This window comes from Fringilla coelebs, assembly GCF_963513975.1.
Source record: "Fringilla coelebs genome assembly, chromosome: 13".
NCBI lineage: Eukaryota > Metazoa > Chordata > Aves > Passeriformes > Fringillidae > Fringilla > Fringilla coelebs.
The window spans coordinates 14,579,039-14,597,361 of record NC_140039.1 but is presented as its reverse complement, the minus strand read 5'-3'; the positions used below and the strand labels follow the sequence as shown (position 1 = coordinate 14,597,361).

The following is an 18,323-nucleotide window of genomic DNA, read 5'->3' as shown; positions in this document are numbered from 1 at the left end:
ATAACTTCTGTAATATTCTGGTGCATTGAGTTTGTGCATTCTGGCATACAATGGACATAAACCTACTGCAGGATAATGCAAGACAGCAATCTTATTTCATGCTCATAATTGTAAAAGGTCTTTGAAAAAAGTAAAGTTGCAGGTGTAGCTAGGATGTCAAAATAAGAACAACAACAAAAAAGTGATGTTTGGAAACAAATCTTCATATTTGAAGTTGGCTGTTATCTCAGCACAGAGGCAAACAAGGGCTTCCACTGCCAGACTGATTTTCTCAGCATGGTTAAATGGTGTGTGAGTCATCTTCTGAGGCACACAGTGTACACATGGACACTTGAAGAATGCTGAGCCTGTTTAGTGCTTTCAAGACTCTTCTAAACCCTCATTTTTCTACAAGTTTAATGTATTATATAACTCTTTTGCCTCTACAAACCTTTTCATTTATTGTTTATAACTTTGCACTCTTTACCTGAATGATAAGAAAAAACCAAGTTGGCCTAATTTGTATTCCAAAATGCTTGCTGTAGAAATGAATTTGACAACTACTTCTACATCATTTAAAAATATTTATGCCCTCTCCATGTATTATGGATGTTATATCGCCTCTGATGTCTGGCTTGATTCTGCATTTGCTGATTAACTTGTCAAAGTTGCAATTGCTTTACAGTGTTGCTACAGAGTTCACTTGCTTTTAGGTGTCTGCATTGTTCTTGGTCAACAGGGTTCTGGGTATCTGAAGTTTGAGTTGTTTAGTTGTTTCTTGGGGTGGTTGTGAGGATTTGGGGAGTGGGGAAAAGTCTTAAAAAAATTTGTTTTAATGATGGACCAGAAAAAATTGGAAAGGACAGACTTGTGTACATGTTGCCTGTGTGTACCCACACATTGCCTGACCAGGTGAAGTAGAGAGGATGTGTAATGCCAGAAGAGGGATAATTTTGAGAAGTAAATGTGTATGCTAGTACACAAAGAAATGAGAATGCTAGTATATTTTATTTGACCTGTAGCTTTTAAATAGGCTATAGTTTTTGTTTGAATTTTGTGTGTTTTCTGCTTTAGATAAATTGATGGGACAGCTGGACTGGTTGCACAAAGTATTTTGAGACAGGTTTGGGGGCAATGCAGCTTTCCTGTCAGGAGCCAAAGGGGAAGGTGTACAGCAGCTCACTGGTGATGGGCAGAATGGAGAAAAAGAGAAAGCCTTGTAGCAATAGCCAAAATATTGGTGTCTTATCAGAACTGATTTGGTTACAAAACCCAACTGCAGGACCATACTGGCTCCTGTGAGCAAAAGCCCATCCCAGTCAGACCTAGTACAACTGGGAACTACCTGGTTTTTCTCAGGAGCTCAGAGTTCCCTCAGGTCACTGATCAACACACTGTTCATGTCCTGTGCTGTGCCCAGGGGTGGTGCTGCTTGCCCAGGGAGCTTTGTGCAGTCTCCTCCTTGGCCCACTAGTGCTCCCCAAAAGCCACAGCCAGGCAGGGGAAGGGACAGTTCTCATGATGGTCACAGTCATGCCCTAGGAAAACCCACTATAACAACAACATTGGGATTTTCAAGGGTTAGACTGTGAGAGCAGAATGGAAAATCCTGCCCCAGAGGGGCTGGGAAACGCTGCTGCAGCTCGGGGGAAAGGGAACAGAGCTGCAAGGCAAAGGCTGGGAGATTGCAGATGGATGTGTGGCATCACACATGGGAAGGTGCTGAGGAGCTATGCAACAGGCCACAGTCTATTTTCATTGTAAGTGTAGATAATTTAGCTTGATTGACCATGCTAAGAAAATGGCTATCTATTTAAACAGTAATAATTTTGATGCTTTCTTCCCTGCTAGATTAAGCAGGGGAAGCCACGTGTAGTGGATTCGAGTCCATCATAATCTGTCTGTGATGGGAGGAATTGGTCCTTGTCAATGCCACAGGATTGGTTGCATGCATCACATTTAATGGGCTTGCTGTTCAGTAGCTTCTGTGGGTGGTGAAAATGAAAAATAATCCACACAAGCTTTTCCCTTCAACGTCGTGTAGAACGTTAAATACCATCCCCATAGAGAGAATCTAGGCTATGGCTGTCAAAGATACAGGAGCACCTTTTCTAGTTTTGTAATTCTTCTTGGATTTTTCAGAACAGAAATGGCATAGTATGTGATGTTTGGCTCACTGAGAGGGAGAGCAGTTTTTAATTAGAGGCCAGTTTCTGGAACTGGAAGAACACAAAATATGTAGTTAAATTTTGTGCAAGAGTGGGAGGGAAGGGTGCTGAGAGATAAAGCTGTTCTAGGGACATAGAGCCAGTAGAAAAACTAAGTGATTTTAGAATAAAAGAATTTATTTCTATTAGTGTTCTAAGGTATTTCTTGATGAAAATGTCAAATCCTGGCTTCTAGCAACAAGCACATTTATTGCTAGGTGCTTGAGTTAAATAAGTAATATTCTGACTTGTGTGGATTTCATCCTTACAAAGTGGCAGTGAGAGCAGAGAATAAGTAAAAAATTCCAAAACATGAAAAGAGGGAAGGTAGCCTGCAGTGCAGGTCTTCATTGCACATTACTTCTTGAATATGATGCAGAATTTAGATGACTAGGTAGGACTATCACTTTCCCCATAACCAAACCTTTGGAAGGCAGCAATGCCAAATGGGAATTTAAGGATATAGGTACTTTGTTCCCTTAAGTACAGTGTGTAACACAAGTTTTTGTATCTTGATGAATTAAAAAAAAAATTAGTATTTTTGTAAGACCTTAAAGAAAATTAGAAAGGACGAAGTTTTGTTTTGGCATGTAAATTCGCAGTGTTTTTGCAGTGAAATTGAGTATTGGAATCAGGACTGTCAACATTCATGAAGAGGTGATGTTAATATGGTAAAATAAAAATTTAAGAATACTCCTGGGAGTGTTTCTAAAACAGTCCTTTCTATTAGCACAGAGAGATAATGGTATTGTAATTGGTTTCCTTTAATACACACATTTGAAGTTAGCAGCCCATTTTGCATTCTCATCTTGTCCCTTTACAACCAGATGTGCAGCTTTCCTAAAACAGTGCTCAGGGGATTCTCAGCAAAAGCCTTGAGCTTGGTTCCCAGCAGGTGCCGATCTCAACACCTTGTTCTAAGGAGGAGTAATTGTATCAAAAAAAAGGAGGCATTTTGGAGTACCAACACCATCTCAATTAAGCATCCAATGGGGAGGCCTGTGGTGAGAGGAAGAGAACATTAAAGAACTGCTGCCATCACTCCCTGTAATCAACAAACTTCCAGCACTTTTCCAGGTCTCTGATTTTAGTGGTGACCTGTAACAAACAGACACCCATCTTGATGTCCTGTGGACCTGGTTTTAGGTGAACTTGCCTTCTGCTCAGAAGAGAACATATTTTCTGTTCAGAGTTCTTGCTGTTTATTTAACACAAATGATTTTAGAGCTTATGCTGTTTAAAAACTGAAGCACAGACCAAAGCCCCTAACTCCAAAACTGAATAAATCTGGAAAAGTGAGACGTGTATAGATTTCCTCTCAAAAATACATTTAATATATGAGTAGTACTTATACAGACTGGGGAAATGCCATGTGCCTGTGATGCCTTTTTCTTGGATCTAAAATTGAGCCAGGCATGGTTAAGGGATAAAGGGTTTTTATTTTGGTATTTAATAAGGATCCTTATGGTGCAACATTTGGCCAAGGTGGAATGCACCAAAATGCACATTCAGGGTAGATCCTGCATACACTTTTATAGAGCTTGCAAATTAGCATATTCAACAAAGATGCCCCAATGAGAGGCTTGAATTAATCGTGTGATATCTATCCTGAAGTATTCCCTTCTAGATGGGCTTAATTTTAGTTTACAGGATGTATTCTAGAGGGGACCTTTGTTTCTCTAGATATTGTAGGGCTTTCTGGCCTCCAACTGCGAGGCCTTTAGAATGTTTGGTCTCCTGGGTTATCAGACTTAAGGAATTGAAAATATATATGGTAAAGATACTGAGAACACATAAAAGGTATATAAAAGAAAAGGCAAAAAATAATCATAGCATCACCTACTGAAATTTTACAAAATGATAAAAATATTTGAAGCTATTTCAGTGTTATCTCAAGATTTTTTCTTAATTTTAATACTGTTTTTTTTTCAGGATGTAATTTAGATTTCCAGATGTCTTTTTTTTTTCTTTTCCTAGTATGGGTTATAAAGATTTGAGGTCTGTTGTGGCTGTAAAATTAGTCTACTTGCTGTGTTAGCCTTTAATACTGTATTCCCACCTACAACTGCAGTAACACAGCTTGAAGGGAATTTAATTAGGAAAATGAGGCAGATGAAATAGGCAATGTAATGTATATCTGCAATATGAAGAAGAGTAAATACACTTTTCATCTGACTAGTCAGAATAGAAACTGTGTTAAACTGGGCTGAAATTTAATCAGAAATGGATTTCTTTCATTTTCTAACATTACTGTGTAATTGTCCTCCTTATTACTGGGGATTAGAAAGGCTACCATCATTAAAGAGGAAACATCTTTAACCAATTATGTGTTGTTTCTAGTTTGTCTGGCACTGACCTCCTCTTAATGTGAAAAATGGAAATCTCTGGAGGAACAGAGCGTGGTCATTCCAATCTGGGAATTGGGAAGCCTTGTGCACACACTGTTTGCATCTCATGACCTGTGTGCACACACCTGTGCTCATTGATTCCTGCTGCTTTCCAGACCATGCAAGCAGTAAGTGGTGCAGTTCAGGTGGCTAAAATCTTTCTCTGCCAGTAGCAGTTTCCTGCCTGGCAGAACTCTGGAATATTCCAGCCTTGCTTTAGTGTCTTGCTGCACAGTCATGGATATTTCACTTGTACCCATTACTTATTTCCCTAATGCATTTTTTAGCATTTGTGTTGGTACTGAGCACAGATGATTGTGCTGCGCAGAAAAACACAGAGGATCACTAGGGCAGAAGGCAGCTGAAGTAATATATAATAGATTATGAATAATTGTTTAAGAAAAACTCTCCCATAATCCCTTTGCAGAACTGGAGAGAGTAGCACTGGGAAGTCTGCAATATTACACGGCACAACCACTACAACTGACACATTAGTTTGAAACACATTTATTTAGTCTGAATCAAGAGATAGAAATACATTCTTCAGATACATTTTTGCATAGCAAACAAACAGAAAGGGTTTTAATAAATGCTTTAATTCTATGCATGAGATTTTTTAATGTTCTAATAATTCTGGATCGACCCACTTGGGCTGTAGTGTGATTCTTCAAACTATTACAAGGAGAGGTATGACATTAGTACTTCTACTCTACTGATTTTTCTGGGTATTTTAAAAACAAGACAGGTACTAAAGTAAGTAAATATCATGTGGTAGGTGCATGATGAAAACACAGCACAGGCAACATGATGTCACCAATCTTATTTTGCTACATTTGCTGTTTTTTGCTTATGACAGCAATCAGCCAGAGGACTTCTCCAGTTGATTACCATATCTCAGCTTCTCTCCCTCCTCAAGTCACATTTCAAATCATCATATTTTACAGTTAGCATTTGTGATTTTGAAGCCTTGTTTCTGTGCTTCAGTCTGTTCTGTGCCTCTGGACAGTACCTTTATTTATCAGTGTCCTGGAAGACAGAACAAGAAATCATCAGTAGTACTTTGATTTTTGTTGATAGCATTGCCAAATGCAAGAACAGCTGGTTCATTTGATTTTTCAGCTTCTGGAGACACCAGCTTAGCATTTCATCACTGGAGGGTAGTCCTGGCTATGGAATGTGTTTCTCTTCTTAGTCAGAAGCATTTCCTTCATTGCAAAGAGAACCATGTCTCTTTACTGAGTTGTGTAAAAACATTCTTGCATCTTTTAATCGGAATGAAAAACCCCCATGGGGGGTTGCTGATGGACTGCTTAAGAGAAATGAGGCAGATTGATTGAAGTTCCTAATAGTTATTTTTTCAAGCATCAGCAAAAGATAGCAGGTGTTTTCTCTGCTAAGCAATTCTTCTAGTAGCTAAAGAGACTTGATTTTTGTATGTTGTCAACTTTCAAGTTTAATATATGCTAAGGGACACATTTCAGACACTTAATCTTCTCTTGTCTTTATGTGGAAAAGAATGTAGAACCTTTTCAAATCTTTGAAACAGGCATACTTAAAATCTCCACTCTTTCATGGTCTGTTCAAGCATTTCCTTTCATCCATGATTTTCAAAAATAAAACTAGACATGGTGCCTGCTTAGCAAATGTTTATTACATGGAAATATAGTAAACTTATTTGTTACTGTATCTTATATTAAGATTTATACGTGTTTTTCTGGTATAAAACCTGATTAGATGCATCTGCTGCCCTTAATTTAAGTTCTTCTGTGGAATCAGACCACTACAAAGCCAGAAGTCCCTTTAGAGGAACAAGTATTTCTCAAAGACATTTTCAAACTGTGTGCACTTGGAGAGGGTTATGTGTTCTTTTCTTATGGGAGCAGGTACAAGTGTGCAGGCACACGGTTTGGGGTCATTGGGGTGGGGCTGTGGCTGAGCCTCAACCCTCATGGGCACAGCTGTGAGAGCAGGGGAGCAGCACTGACACAACGAGCCAGGGAGCGCCCAGGGGCACTGACCAACCACCAAGGGGAACAGAGGGCACACGGGGGCAGTGCATCACCCTGGGGGGATGAAAGGTTCTGCTGAAGAACAAGAAGGGCAGATGCCTGCAGCCTTCTGAAGTGATATGATGTTATTCTGGATGGGCAGATGCTTGCAGCCTTCTGACGAGGTGTGGTGTTACTGTGTACGGGTGAATGCTTAAAGCTTTCTGAAATGGTGTGGTGATACTCAGGGTACTGTGGCCATCTCAGCTGTGATGTATGCTGTGACGCAAGTGGGATGATAAATCAGAGTAAATCTCTCAGATTAAGGACTAAGTTTAGGTCTTAACTGTACACAGTAATCTTGCAAGAAAATGACTGCAACAGAAGACCCTCTATGACTGTAGCAGTAGATTTCCCTGTCTCAGAGAACATATGAAACTGAATTTCCTGATTAGTCACTTGGTTCAAGCTGGGTTATGTGAGTATAATGCTTCCAATGTGTCTCAAGTATTGTCACATGAAATTTGTCATTTCTTTTTTTTTCACCCTGCAGTACCTTGGATATTTCTGATTGAATTAAATACTTTAAATACTCTAGGGCTTAAAGACCTAAAATAGACACAGTTGGGACTGTGCTGTAGCTATTTAAGAGGCATTTTCATTCTTGTCACGAAAAGAGAAAATTTTAGTGAATGAAAGTGGAATCCTTTGACTTTCTATAAGAAAAAATGTGGCAGTGATCATCTTCACATTCCAGCTGCTCAAGCTAGAAAGTCTGGATGGAAAATGGCTAAATAAAGTTTCTTCAATTTGCCAGTGTTTCTTCAGTTGAGGTATTTAATAGAGAGATTAAGAAAATGTGGTTTATTTCATAAGTCTTGTATGCACTGATTTGAATTATGGCAGAAAAAATGTGATATCCTATTTATGCTTTTCAAAGAACAGATGACCTAAGTGTTTACAATGCAGGACAAATAAAAACAGGAGGGAGAAATTGCATTCCCTAGAATTTTGTAGCCCTGCCAAGATGATTAGAGAAAACTTTAAGAAATTATATGTAAATTTTTCGCTTTGGAAAGAAGCCTTTTCCACCACTCCTTCGAAGACATGATCATTTTAGGGAAGATGTAACAACCATTCCAGGACACCCAATGCTTTGATGAGCCCAGGAGGCACTTTCTGCTAGAAGCTCCATAGGCAGTTTGATTGTTGTATTCCTGTTGCTTGCAAAGGCAGAGTCAATCCCTTAATTATCTTTAACCATTGTCTCTTTCAGACCCTGAAGATCAACCCTGACCATGCTGAGATTTGGGCAGCACCTCATCAAGCCCTCGGTGGTGTTCCTGAGGACAGAGCTGTGCTTTGCTCTGGTGAACCGCAGGCCGGTGGTGCCAGGACGTATCCTTTCCGTGGTGCTGCATCCTGGGAAAGGCAGGACACGCTCAGGACACTTGGAAGGCCAGGTAGGATGCAACATGGGTTTATTCCAAATCCAGACAGTGATGTTTGATCAGAAAATGCTTGATCAGTGTTGCAGAACTGCTGAAAACAGTTGCTTAGCAACTGTGACCTTCGAGGTGAAATTCTATTGACCTTTTCGCCACAGAAGATATATAAACAACCAGGTGCTACTAAGAGCATTTTAAAGTCTATTGGAGGTGGTACTGTTTAAATTCCATATTATGCTGAATAACACATCCCACTTCCCTTTTAATAATGTCACTTATTTTTTGATGTGGTAACTCTTTTATGGAGGATTTTCAGCTTTTCCTGGCTAAATGTACACCATTTGTCAAATGCCAGTAGGACCCTGTATGAAGACTTTGAAGACTTTTTTTTGGGGGGGACAGATTGCTTTGATTAATTTAGGTGGGAATGGATTAAATAAACCATCTGTATAGTGCACACATTTCACAATGAAAATATGAAGCCTCATGGTGTAAGTAAAATTCTTGAGTTCAAAACTGTATTACAACTTGATTATACAAGATGCTCAGTGTACCTATTTAATGTGTTTTGTAGTGTAGTGTGTTATTTTCAAGTCAAAATTCTGCTGCTCTGTAGCTTGTGCTGATTTTAGTGTCTGGAAGTGAAATTTTTCAGAAATAATCAAGACTGATCACTTTTCCCATAGAGGTTCATGATAAAATTTTAGTAGAAGCTCAGGCAATGAGTGACTGTGTTTGGGGGAAAAAAGGAAGTTGTCTGGAGTTTATTGAAAGTCTTCTTGTTAGTTTTGCAGTTTTTTGTTGTTTCTTTCGTAACTTAAAATCAAGTGACTTTTAATATATATTTTTAAGTTAAAAATTTATTTCCTCTGAAATATGGAGCCTTCCTTTCCTCCCACCACTTGTGTAGATTATAATTGTTCAATATTGAACTTTTCTATCCACCTGTTTTGAATGGTGTTTGTGTGTACCAGAAGTCAGATCATGGCAAAGATGCACAAACTTCATAGAAACTTTAAAGGTGCTACATAGATTTTAATGAATTAAATTAAGAGGGTTTCTAATCTTCAAGTTTCTGAAATTCCTGATGTAAATCCAAGGTGATTTACAGATTTGTCATAACAAAAACCAAATCAAAGCTATATAAGGATACATCAGTGTCACACTGATCACTGTGTGATGCTGGGCCTGTAGGTGCCTGAGCAGTTGCTATATGCATTGTGTGGATCAGAGAGCAAATAAACTCTTATCTGTTCTGTGAATGAAGGTTTAAAAACAATATTTGACTATTTTTTTAAATTAATCAGTTAAGTGAACAATTGCATCTGTTGTTAAAAATAGAGTGTTTCAGATGAAGTGTTCTTGTTTTCAAGTTTTGTGAGCACCTAGTAATGACAAGTTAAGGAGCCTATAAAACTTAATTATTACAAGCTTCTTTTCTTCTTAAATAATTAAAGATTATAAACTCTTGTTGTATAATTATTGCTGACTTTTGGCAGATACATTTATTTGCTCAGGGTTTAGCTTTGTTATCCCATAATGAGTATTGCAGAGTATTTTATAGTGTCACATTGTTTTAATAGCTTGTGTTGTAATATATAATGTAGTCTTTGTTTCTCCATTGAATAAATGTTCAGGTAATAAAAACCCAACCCTTTTCCTTTCTCATTACAATGAGAAGAAATTAGGAGAGATCTTGATGTAAAGGCTAGAATACAGTATGTAAAATAGAGCAATTTGCAGTTGTAAGCCTTTTAAAGTGTCTGTATAATGCAGCATTCATCTTGAGACCTGGCAGTAAGAAGTGTATTTTCTTTGTTTTATTGCAATAATTTTATCTGCCTTGTCTTTGGCACATGTGTGACATCTTTTTTTTTTTTTTTCAGTACAAAATAAAATATTAATGTATGTGAATTAGAGAGACAAAGGAAATCAGTTTGAAAGCCAGATCACTCCAGGTGGTGGCTTTAATTAACTAGTAAAGTTGAAATTCTATCTTAAAACGGAACATAGGCTTGGAATTATGAATTTGCAGTAGTAGTTTTAAAATAAAACTATTCTCTGGGAGAAAGTCTGTCACAATGGCCTTGTGGAGTTCAACATGACTTGAGCAATGCCAAAGCAGGCTTGTTCACTTAACACATTGCAAAGTTTTGTTTTGTTTATTTTGAGATGCCAGTCCTGTGAATTTCGCTTGATATTTGAAAGGAGAATTGTGCTAGCAATCTAAAATTAGGTAGAGTAAGAATATAGTATTTACAGTATTTATGATAGGGAGAGGGTTCTCCTGTTCCTGGACAGAGGTGCCTCATTTTTCCCAGCGTTAGACTTCTGCCCAGTGGGTGCACCGAGTTCAGACCCAGGAACTCAGTTTGTATTGGGATCCCTTCAAATGATTGCTGCAGATTCTTGGATAGGAAGGTGCTGGGTTCTTATTATTGAGTAAGAGATACCCAACATTAAACTGGAATCTTCAGTGTACAAGATACCATGTGCACATGTGTGGCACAGTAGGAAACATTGACCTCTTCTGGCTCAAGGAGACAGAGGAGAGCTGCAGGTGGTCAGGGTGCGGGATTAGAGCCTGTTCCGCTCGGGAGATCCAGTCCCTTTGCTGCCACCTGGCAGGCAAAGACTCAGAGGTGTGGGACCACAGGCTGTCTGGAGACATGGTCACTTGGAATAATAAGGGGTCTGTGTCTGCTCTGCTGTTGCCTTCTTCTTGTCTGATATCAGAGCACAAGGCACATGGCATTGGGGTATTGATTAACAAGGTCCTGGGTTTTGGAGTGCACTTTTATGATGCCTTTCTGACATTGTTGCAGAGCCAAGAGTCTGGGTGGGAGCACAGATACTGTATTCAGTGCACATCTGGGCTGTAAGCTTGGAGTGGGGAGGAGGTAGCTGGGTGTTCTGGAAGCTTGCTGGGATACCCTTTTACAGGTATCCATTCCCTTTTTTACAAGGGTCCTTGTTTCCTCTCTTCTGTCAGCTTGCTGCTTTGCAGAGGGTGATTGTGAAAAGCAGTCGCTGGGGTTGTTTTGGGGGAGGCAGCTATTCAATAGCTGGAGCAGTGCAGGGATGTGTCTATAGTCAGCAAATGCATTGTTTCTGTCACACAAAAGGCACAAGACGAACTGAATCAACATGCAAGTAGCATGAGCTCAGCTTCTCCTTGGCTTCTTGCTTGAATTGCTTCATTCAGAACCTTGCTGCTTCCATAGAGCAGAACTGTGGTGCTGTTTGAAACAAATTCCATCTGCTCTTTGACACGGACCTTTTGTGCTTTAATATGGTAACAGATACCTTGTGAATGACCTACCATTTTATTGATGTTTTCTTAGCCCTGCACCAGAGCTTTACATGGGGGCTTTCACTCCCATATTAAATAAATATGAACTGGTTTTTATCACTGCCTTTCTTATGGTGTTGTGCAGGGTACTTGTTTTCATCTTGTGTTAAATATGAAAAATGACTTTTAACATTAGCAGAATCCATTTGGAGACTAGGACTTTTTATTATAAATAAAATTATTCATTAGTTATGTCCATTTTTTTTTTCAGTAGACAAGGTATTGATCTTTAGATTTGTGTTCAGGGTGCCATAAGAACTAGCACAAAAAGAACACAGCAACATTTGTAAATTGATTGAATGCAGTGTGTAATGACAGAGACAAACAGCAGATCTATGGCAATACTATATTATACAAAGCATTTTTCAGCAGTTTATTGAATTGGTTATTAAAAGGAACAGTCTTTCCAGCTGGGAACAGCAAACTGAGGGTTATTGGGACCAAGTAATTTTATAGAAATTTGTGGACATTTTGGCTCCCTTACTAAGGGCACATGTATGTGTGTAATATATTAGAATAAACACTTTATAGCAACTTTTCATATGGGATTGATTATGAAAAGGCTTTTCCATCTAAAAACCCCAACAAAACAAATAAAAAAGGATGACTGTTTAACTGTTATATACTGAATTTTGCTGGACTATTTTGTACTGCTCTTTTCATGGATATCTAAGTTTTCCCACCAGAAAGTATTCTGATTATGGGGACTAGACCATGTATAAAACCCCAAAGCATATGATATTTTCTGGCACCTTCATCACTACATGGAGATAATGGTCATTATTTGTTGCTGAGGCCGTGTGCTGTTCTGTGAGTTCCTGCCGCTTGTTCCTGTTATTAATGAGCAGAGAAAACATTAGTTGAACCAGATGCTCCCTTCAAAGGCCTGCTAACACCCCGAGCTGCAGTGTAATTGGTCTGCTGCAGGGGTGGGATGGGATCCAGGGTCAGGCAATGTGAGAGCAGCATCTGCTCTGCTGCACAGTTTGTCTGGCTGGGAGCTCCCTGTCATCTGCTGTCACAACGGCTCTATTGCTTCAGACTGATGTGTTCTGTAGTGCCACAAATATTTTTCTAATGCTTTCCTTAAAAGTTTTGCAGTTAAAAAGAAATGGTCTTTTAGAATTATTATTGTTACTTAATATATTTTCTAAGTAATTTTCATTTAGTTACAGATCTGACAGAGTTTCCACTGAAGATAGCACACTAGAAAGAACAGTAGTATTCTCTCACAAGTTGGGTTGAAAACCATGATATTTATCTTGTACATGAAATTTTAATTCTTCATAAACTTAAAGAATTGCTGTTATGGTTTTATTTGTACATTACACATTTATCATACCTATATTTATGCTCTGTAAGTGTGAATTTTATGGGTTTCAGCCTAAATAAGTGTTAATATTTACCATCAAACTAAGATTAAGAAAATAACATTCAGTTATATTGCAGAATATATATTTATATCTACATATTCCAATAACATACACTGCATGTTTGCAACAGCTTGTTTGAGATATCTAATCTTGTAGGAAAGTACTCTTTTCTTTAGTGCCCATTACAGAAGCTTCCTATACATTACCACTATTATTAGTTTGCTTAGCACAATGTTAAGGAGCAGTCATGTTCCATTTAGCTCTTTAGCAAAGAGCTAAAAGTAAAGGGGTTTGGTAAAGGCTTTGTAATTTAAATAGGAGGCTGGAGATGCAAGGGAATCACAATGGAGATACAAAATGTTGTCTGGTACAATAAAGCCTGGACTACTTACATTAATTTTTCAAAATGTGTAACAGCACTTGCAGAGGAGGGCTTTAAGAGGAGGATGCAGTTCCTTTGCTGGTGCAGCAAAGACCTTCTGAAGAACTGATATAAATGATGCATCTTTTTTGAAAATGGGGGGGAAGTATAGAATATATCTTTTCATCAGGAATGCAGAGGAAATTCAGACTTTATGGACTGTAAGTATCTGAAGCTCTTGAGAGTCGGTGAAAACTCCTGAATTTTTTTACCTCAGATGCCAAATAAAGCTGTTCTATGGCTCTTCCTTACTGATCCCTCAAGTAGGATTTATTAATGCCTTATAATGTTTACTTGCACAAATGAGTGTAAGAAAAACATTCCTATGCTTAATAACTATCAGCAAAATTAAGCTGTGTTGTACAGAGGGCAAGGAGTGGGACTGTGCCCTTGGCAGCACCAAGCCAACAGAGTATTTGCTGTATTCTCCAGTTCCCTTCTGGGAAAAGGGCTCTCCTCCAACAGCCCAAAGAATGACTGATCCGCTCTGTGTATGCAAACCACTTGAACTTGCTGGTGATAGAGAGGCCAGTTAATTATCTCAGGGCTGGAGTCATTTTGTTTGCAGTCTACAAACAAAAGGATGGTGTTTGACTCACATTAAGAAATGCTGCTGCTGAAGATAAGAGATTCGGGGCTCTGTGCACAAAGGCTTGTCTGTATGACTTATTTGTGGGGATGGAGTTCAACTGTCTTATTTGGTCTGATAAAAATGCTTTCTCCCCCTTCAAATCTTGTCTTGCTTGGAAGGTGCTGACTGTTGAAAGAGGATGTCCTTCACATAAGGATATACAATTCTGTTTGCATTGTAATAGTTGTGTTAATATAATGGTGTTGATGAAAATCCCATTCTAATTACTTTGTGGCAGTATTGTAAATAGTAAAGGAAAAAAAAATTAAAGTAATGTGATCAGAAGTATTTCTTGCCTATTTGCAAATGGAATAAATTACCAATTAAATCACTTACTTACATGTATTCAGCAGATTAGTGGTAAGATTTTCTCAGGCTGTAGCACAACCTACATTGGAAGAGGTGTTAGAAAAGCTGCGTAAGGCCACGTAAGGGAAGGCATCAGCTCCTAGGTTGGAACCTGTTGCATCTTACCAGGGCTGTGGAGGGTGAGCAGTCTCTTTATTAGTCATGTGTTGAACCAACCTTCAACCCTGACTGTGTGGAGAGTAATGAGATCTCTGGGCTTGTAAGCAATGTCATAATAGGTTGGATTTATACAATTAAATTTCTTGACTACATTGCTAACAAATATTTAAATTCAGCTAAAAAATTCCAAAATAATGTGGAAGGATATGAAAATAAGTGGTAGCAAACTTTTGTATGAAAAGTGGCAGGAAAACTAAAGCAGGACTCAGGAAATGTTAAATGAGTGTTTCCTTTGAGGTTTAACACAATAATGGGCATTCTTGTTTAAAAAACTGTGAAGTCCTGTGTATCTTATCTCTCTCTACAACTACCTGAAAGGAGGTTGTAGAGATGTGGTGATCTGTGTCTTCTCCCAAGGAACAAGAAATAGGATAGAGTAGTGGCCTGAAGTTGTTGGGAGGGGGGTGGGGGTTAGATGGGACATTAGGAAAAATGTATTTGTCAAAAGGGTTGTCCAACCCTGGCACAGCTGCCCAGTGCAGTAGAGGAGTTGCCATCCCTGGGGGGATTTAAATGATGTGTAAATGTGGCACTTGGGTACATGGCTTAGTTGGTGGCCTTGGCAGGGTTGAGTAAAGGGTTGGACTTCAGAAGATTAAAGGTCTTTTCCAACCTAAACAGGTTCTCTGATTCTATAAATAATGAATACTTTTAGTCGAGCAGTAACTTTGTAGTCTAGTAGAGAGGAAATTTGTAATTGGTGGTCTTATTGAACAAACCTGTAATTTTATCCTTTTTATCATGTCAGTAATACCCAAACAAAAAAATGGATGGTAGATAACAAGTATAAAGGAGGTGTTTGCTGCTGTTGCACTTTTGACATTATAGAAAATTTATGTTCCTGCATCAGTAGCAGATAACCACAAGCTTTGCATTCAAATTCCAATTACTACAAGCTTCAGAAAAGAAAGGAGTATAAACAAGTTTTTTCCCTCAGTATATAACTGGATTTAAGTTCAGGGTTTTTTACTCATTTAAGTAGTTTCTGGCTAATGAAGGAGATGACAGTTACAAGCCATTCCTGTTACAGTTTGTGCACCTTTTGTCCTCAATATAGCCATTAGAAGTGATATGCAGCACACACACAGTTAACCAAGTCTGGGCAAGCAATTGCATGACTTGCTCTTACAGCAGAATATAATTAAAAGAGATGATTGGAATACATGGTTATTCATAATAGATGTCACACAATTACCATAAGTAATGCAATACATGCAAAATCTCCATTTGTAATGAGAATAGATTTGCTGGAAAGTCAATTGGAAATTTCATTTATTGCTTATTGTTTCCAGTATATTGGGCTATTTTGTGCTATTCAGTGTAATACAACTATGTGTTTTCTTCAGGAACACATTTTTTGAGAGGCATCTGGCATGAACTTCTTACTGCAACTCCTAAGAGGAGATCCAGTGATTCAATGTTAATCTGTCATCTCTTCTAGCTGTGAAGAGCCTAGTATATGGTATTTTTCTGTTGAAACACACATTAATATTCCTTAATGCACCATAATTATAAGCTAAAGAAGAATTTTTTTTGTACTTCTTATATTTTGAGAACCTCTGTTGTGGTTTAATCCTCCTCACCACCTAACACCTAGTCACCTAATCACCACATAGCCACCTTCTTGTTCCCCTGCAGCAGGAAGAGAGAGAGAACTGGAAGGATAAAAATAAGAAAGCAGTGTTAGGTGTAAAGACAGTTTAAGAGGTAAAGCAGAAGCTGCTCACATGAGCAAAACAAACCAAGAAATTCATTCTCTGGTTCCCATGGGCAGGCAGATGTTCAGCCATCCTGAGGAGAGCAGTGCCTCATCCCATGGAACAGTTCAAACACTCCTTCACTTCCTTCTTCCACCCTTAATTTCTTTGGATTCCTTCTCCTTCCCTTAGCTCTATATGCTGACCATGACCCCTGATGGTCTGGGATATCCCTTGGGTCAGTTGGGATCAGCTGTTCCAGCTGTGCCACCCCCACAAGATGGGGTGAGGAGCAGCAAAGCGATAGTGCAAACATCCCTGAGTTGTCAATGCTGTTTCCAGCACAAATCCCAAACTGCCCCAGAGCAGCTCCTGTAAATTAACTCCACTCCAGCTCAAACCAGTACAACCTTCAGCAGCCAAGAGGGAAATAAAGGGCATGCCATGTGCAGGGGAAATAAGCAGGAATGCTCCCTAAACATACAGGAATGAAGGAACAGGCCATTGTGATGTGCCATCCTAGTGCCTTCTCCAGAGCAGAGAGTGATCTGTATCTCTTTAGACTGCCTGGTGTAGGGGTTAGTGTTTTGAGGGTAAAGCCAATTTACTGTATTCCCTCAATGAGTGCAGGTGCAGAGATCTGGAGGGAGTCCAGTCACCAATACAGATTTTTTCAGATGCAACTTAAGGAAAAAGGAAAATCTTGAGCACAATTGCTTTGCTCTGACACGGTACTAGACTTCCACATACCTGTATGAAATAGCTTGAGCTTTGAGATGCAAGGCCTCAAGTCTGTTTGGCTTTAGCTCTTCTGGCTTCTATTGTTTTCAGGCAGGGTGAAGTCCTTCCCTCCCTGTTTTCCTCCTCTCCAGTGCACAGCACAGGTAACTCATACCCAGTGCTGTGCTTCCCCCACTGGCTGCTCCAGAGGGTCTCTCACCTCCTTTGTGTCCAAAGGTGCTCACCTGTGCTCCTTCTTTTGTTCAGGGAATGTTTTCCTCTGTGGTTTGAAGTGATAAGTGAGATTATCAAGTACAGTGATTCCAAAAGGCACCATAATTGCTTTGCAGAGCTTCAGTGGAGGGTCAAGCACCTTCTCTGAGCAGGTAATTGGGTAAATTATGTTTTAGTAAGTTGTCTTGAGTAAAGTTAGATATCAACATAGCAGACAATGGAGGCTTTGTTGTAAAATGAGGCTACAGTAGGAGGTGGAGTGCATAATTCATGGATACAGATGTATTTCACTTTATCACTCATACCATATCTGGGTTTCTAAGGCTGCACAAGTGTGCACAGTCTGCTATTCATTTGCTAATGTATTTTACTTGTGCTGCTCCTTGTAACCTGCCGACTTCTACTGCTTCTAATCAAAACATGAAAACCTCAGCATCTCTCAGTGATCTCTCTTGAGAAAACGTTCATATTGTACAATGAAAGTTGAATATTCTCCTTCTGATGCTCCAGTGTAACATTGTACTGCATTCAGATGAGTAATCTCTCTAAGAGGCTGCCTAAGAGCTGTTGCTTTTAGTTCAGGATTCAATGATCTCTTCCTGTTAGTAATTGGGAATGGATTGAGGTGGCTTGTTGCGTCATAGAATTTGAAATTCTGTGCAATGAGTGTGAGTTTAAGAAGGTAAATTTGGAAATTCTGCTTTTTGTTGGTCTGATTTTTTTATTGGTCTCATGAACATTTCTGGTCTGATGAACTTTGTGTATCAGAGCACAATACAATGTCATTGTTTCATGCAGGCTTTCTTTTTCTGTCATTCCCAGGTAGAATTTGCCTGGTTGTAGAGAAAGAATATATGATACAGGTTATATATTTAAATTATGCCATAGAAATGAACATTGCCAGAATTCAGGCACTGTGAGCACACATTGCAGGAACACCTTCTTAGGTTTAGTTTCATTAATGGTGTTTTAGTTGGATAAAGCCTAACTAATGTGGGATTTCATTCACTTTACTACCTTCACACACCAAAGATAAAGGTGAGGAAAAAATATAGTGAGCACATGGCTCAGTAAATAAACTGCATTCCTGGCTGGGAAGAAGCCTAGAGCCCAATTGTGAAAGCATTACATTTCTGATGACACTATTGAGTTCAAAATAATGTGTGATTTGGGGAGCAAGAGGAAGAAGGAGAAGTAGAGAAGGGAAAACAGGTTTATATATATGGGAACAAATTTTCCAGTAATAAAATCTTAGATGAACAATGGCATTAATAAGAGCTATAGCTCTAAATCTGAATCTGGTGATTCCTGAACAAGGAACAGTGATTTTGTTTTAATATTTAGAGTAAACTTTGTGA

General features: G+C 38.9%; 1 protein-coding gene across 6 annotated transcripts in view; it reads left to right on the top strand.

Moving 5' to 3' along the window:
* FHIT (fragile histidine triad diadenosine triphosphatase) overlaps positions 1 to 18,323 on the top strand; it is a 516,963-nt gene that overhangs the window by 122,640 nt on the left and 376,000 nt on the right. For all 6 annotated transcript variants that reach the window (XM_084214240.1, XM_084214235.1, XM_084214238.1 and 3 more), the window contains one exon: positions 7,838 to 7,959. In XM_084214240.1, the coding sequence (XP_084070366.1) occupies positions 7,860 to 7,959 (100 nt within the window). In that variant the 5' untranslated portion in view covers positions 7,838 to 7,859. The remainder of the gene's footprint in view (positions 1 to 7,837; positions 7,960 to 18,323) is intronic.